Here is a 3,606-nt window from a genome sequence, read left to right as displayed (position 1 = left end):
CAGAAGGTAACATGAGACTATTTTGTTCAGTTTATTTAACTAGTTCCGTTCAATAACTTGATATTTAAATTTTCCAGACTGGGAGATAACACAGCATTCTTCTCTACCCCCCACCCCGTCTCACTCCCCACCCTTTCCTGTAAAAAAACTGAAGAGTAGGAGAATGAGTTCTGAAACGTGGTGAAATAGCAGCCATGTAGTAGAGCTATGTATGGAATCTGGTTGTTTCCCCGTGGCTGAAAGTAATCTAACTGTGAATCCATTCTTTTCTTTAATGAGCTTGCTTAAAAATATGTATATGTGAACATTGTTCCCTAATTTACCTTCCAGTATTAAAAGCTGCTTGGTTTAAGCAATGCTGGACATTTTTCTTTCTTGGTCAAGTTTCTATTCAAATATTGCTTTGGCTCACAAGCCCTTCTTTGCCTGCATTGCACTGTCAGATTGCTTGGGGGTATATTTTAGTGTGAAGTTCTGCACTTTAAATTTATGGTCATAAAGAGCTGTCAGTAAATTCTATTACAACAAAACATTTTCATTAAGTTCTGCTATTTGCACGGCACTGGCGTGTTTGCATAGCTGTCATTTACACAGCGTGGCAACGGTATTGCTTGTTGCTGTCAACAGCAGCAGTTCCCTGTCCCTCCTTTTTTCAGCTTATCTACAGAGGGAGATTTATACGAATTTAAATGTTGGGCTGCTTCTGTCAGTAAGCCGTTAGGAAGCCAGCAGCAATGTGGTATCAATGTAGACTTCCAGTGCCATCAGCTGCTCAGCTCTTGAACAAAAAGCTGTGTGACAAGAATTCACTGTATAAAGCTGAGCGGTGGGTGTAGGCAAAGATCACTGTGGCACCTCAGTCTCGTCTGTCAAGCGACGGCGTGGGTGTGCCTTGGCACACAGTTGTATCAGATGGAGGACTGGAACTGTGACAACTGTTTTTAATTATGAAACTCGCATTGCATAAGAATTTGCACCAAGCTCGGTGCATCCCTCTAATATGAACAGTTGGGAAAAGGGAGCTTGCCTGGGCTCTGCCACAGCCATCTGCTATCTGCTAGTAGCAGAAGTGTGCTGCTAACTTCCCAAAGCAATCTGAACAGCCCTGTGCACAGGCCACTTCCTTCATTATTTCACAGTGCTTCAGCACACTGGAATAAGATATTGTGCTTAATGGTAATAAATACTTTTGTTTATTTTTTTAGGATGCAGGTAGATCCCTTGAAAAGGCAGCCACAGATCCCGGTGGTGAAAACAAGAAACTCAACAAATCCCAACAGCTGAAACAAGTTTTTAAAGAATATGGTGCAGTAGGGGTTTCATTCCATGTTGGAATTTCATTGGTATCACTAGGAATCTTCTACCTGGCTGTGTCAAGGTGAGGTTTGTGCAGTTGTCTGTAGCCTCCTGGTAATGGAAAAATATCTTTACCATTGTGCTTGTTTCTGGAATGAGACATGTACTCTACACCCATTTGATCTATATGCAGTAATCTTCTGAATTTTGAGTATAGATGGATCCTTAAACACATCTAATCTCCCATCAGTCATGAGAGAAGGTGGATTTACATGGTCTTTTTGCATAGCTTCCTCATCCGTGGTGGGCAGGTGAAAACAGCAGAGTAGGGACAGCACCAGAGTAACTGGCCCAGTGAGAGAATTTTTGTTCTGCAGAGATAATCTTTTGTTCTCAGCAGTAGTATGGTCTGTAGAGATAGAGCCACACAAAAGTGCTGGAGCTTAGAGATAAATTTATTTTTCTGGGTGCTGAACTCAGTTTCTGCAGCTGAACTGCAGAAGGCAACAGCCACTATAACAGGGTTAGATTAAAAAAGAAAGTACTAAAGAACTGCATAGGAGTCAGGTGGAAAATTGTGTACGTGGGAATGCATCAGTTATAAATATATCTGTCGAGCATGAGGTATTTCAGCTGAGGAGACAGGGCAGTGCATTGTTCCTCAAAACGTTTCCTGCCACTTACTCTTTACTTCAATGGGAATATGTGAGTGCCTGATTTCTCTCATTTACAACATCATGGCACAGGGTAACAATGATTATTTTTTTTTCCTTCACGTAAGATTTAACTCGAAGTTACAAGATAGTATACTGGCAAATGAAGGGGGAGAAGTTACAGTAAAAAAATTTTTTGAAAATTACTCCAAATATAGGAACCTTAATGAAAGCTGCTATGTCCATAGAGAATTAAAATATTAATGGATTTGGTGGATAATGCTTATTTAAGATCCATAATACTTCATTCACTTGCTAGATTTTAGCTTAGACGCTTGTCCTTTTAACAACTTTGTGCTCCTGTGTTAGAGTACTGCAAGCCTAACCTGTTGTACCTTATTGTGTTCTCTGTGCACATGCTGCAGCCATACAGTTGTAAAACCAAGACTTCACAGGAACTTCTGAATTTAAGAAGAAAAAATGTGCATCTGAAATTCCTGTATGTTTTGTTGCTACAGAAGTAGCTTAAGCTGTTACTGCTGAAATAATTGTTTTTATTATTTAACAACATCCAATTAGAACATAAATTCCAGAGTTGGAAGTGTGCCATGTTCAATTCCCTGGAAAAAATAGCATTTTATATATATTTTTTTTTTTAATATTCAACCTTAAACTAAAGAGATCTTGTTTTCTTTTTCCCCAGTGGTGTGGACATGACTGCAGTTCTCTTCAAACTGGGTTTCAGTGAATCGTCTTTGCAATCTAAAATGGCTGCGGGTACAAGCACATTTGTGCTGGCTTATGCTATTCACAAATTGTTTGCTCCAGTACGAATCAGCATTACTATAGTTTCTGTGCCATTTATTGTCCGATACTGCCGGAAGATTGGCTTCTTCAAACCTCCTGCCCCAAACCCATGATGACTTCTTACTGGTTTTTACTCTTTTTACTCAAGTAAGCTTTTCAGATTGCTAGATTTCTTTTAAAGACTGATTTGGATTCATGTTAATGCTGATCTTCTCTTGCATTTCTTAGTTACTCTTTCAGGTAAACATGACACTGTGAAAAGTGCTGTCCTTACCTTTTTTACCTTTTTCCACTTCTTTAGAAAAACATGTTATATAGGTATCTGGTTCCCACTGCAAGTGGTAAGATAAATGAGCAGTCTCTTTAGAACACACAGTTGTGGATCTTTATAGTCTCGCTTTTGGGGCCTTTGTTTTTCCTGTCAAAACAGGGTGGCAGCATTAGTCTGTTGCCACGTAGTTGGGAAACAGAGTAAGATTCTCTTCCCAATACTCTGTGAAATAAACAATATCCTACTATACAAATAGTTATTTTGGAAAGCGTGTATGTTGGAATCTAAAGCAGTAGGTGGGTGTTTCTTTTGTTACAAAAGGCATATATTATGACCCCGGTGTGGTGGTACAACCTAAGTGCTGAACTAACTGCCGTGGGAGTAGCTGTATGCTTAATTATTGCACAGTAATAATCGTTAAAGCCAGAGTGGGTGAGGCACTGTTTTGAAACATGGAAGCACCAAAAAAGGAGCTGTCGTTTTAAGATTTTATAATTTGAAAGTGTGCTTTATTTATAGGCTAGGAACTGACCTTACTAAAGTCCTTTTTTATTTTTTTTATGCCTACAGACTCAGAAT

General features: G+C 39.2%; 1 protein-coding gene across 1 annotated transcript; it reads left to right on the top strand.

The window, feature by feature from the left end:
- Positions 1-1,205: 1,205 nt before the first annotated feature.
- On the top strand, positions 1,206-2,869 carry FAM210B (family with sequence similarity 210, member B; the record flags this gene model as incomplete). Its single annotated transcript, XM_009868468.1, has 2 exons — positions 1,206-1,378; positions 2,653-2,869. Coding segments are annotated over 2 exons (390 nt in total), but the record flags the coding sequence as incomplete, so codon positions are not given.
- Between the last annotated feature and the right edge of the window lie 737 nt (positions 2,870-3,606).

Source organism: Apaloderma vittatum, unplaced genomic scaffold (assembly GCF_000703405.1).
Source record: "Apaloderma vittatum isolate BGI_N311 unplaced genomic scaffold, ASM70340v1 scaffold29454, whole genome shotgun sequence".
Taxonomy (NCBI): Eukaryota; Metazoa; Chordata; class Aves; order Trogoniformes; family Trogonidae; genus Apaloderma; species Apaloderma vittatum.
The sequence above is the reverse complement of the archived record's forward strand: the minus strand, read 5'-3'. Positions and strand labels throughout refer to the sequence as shown.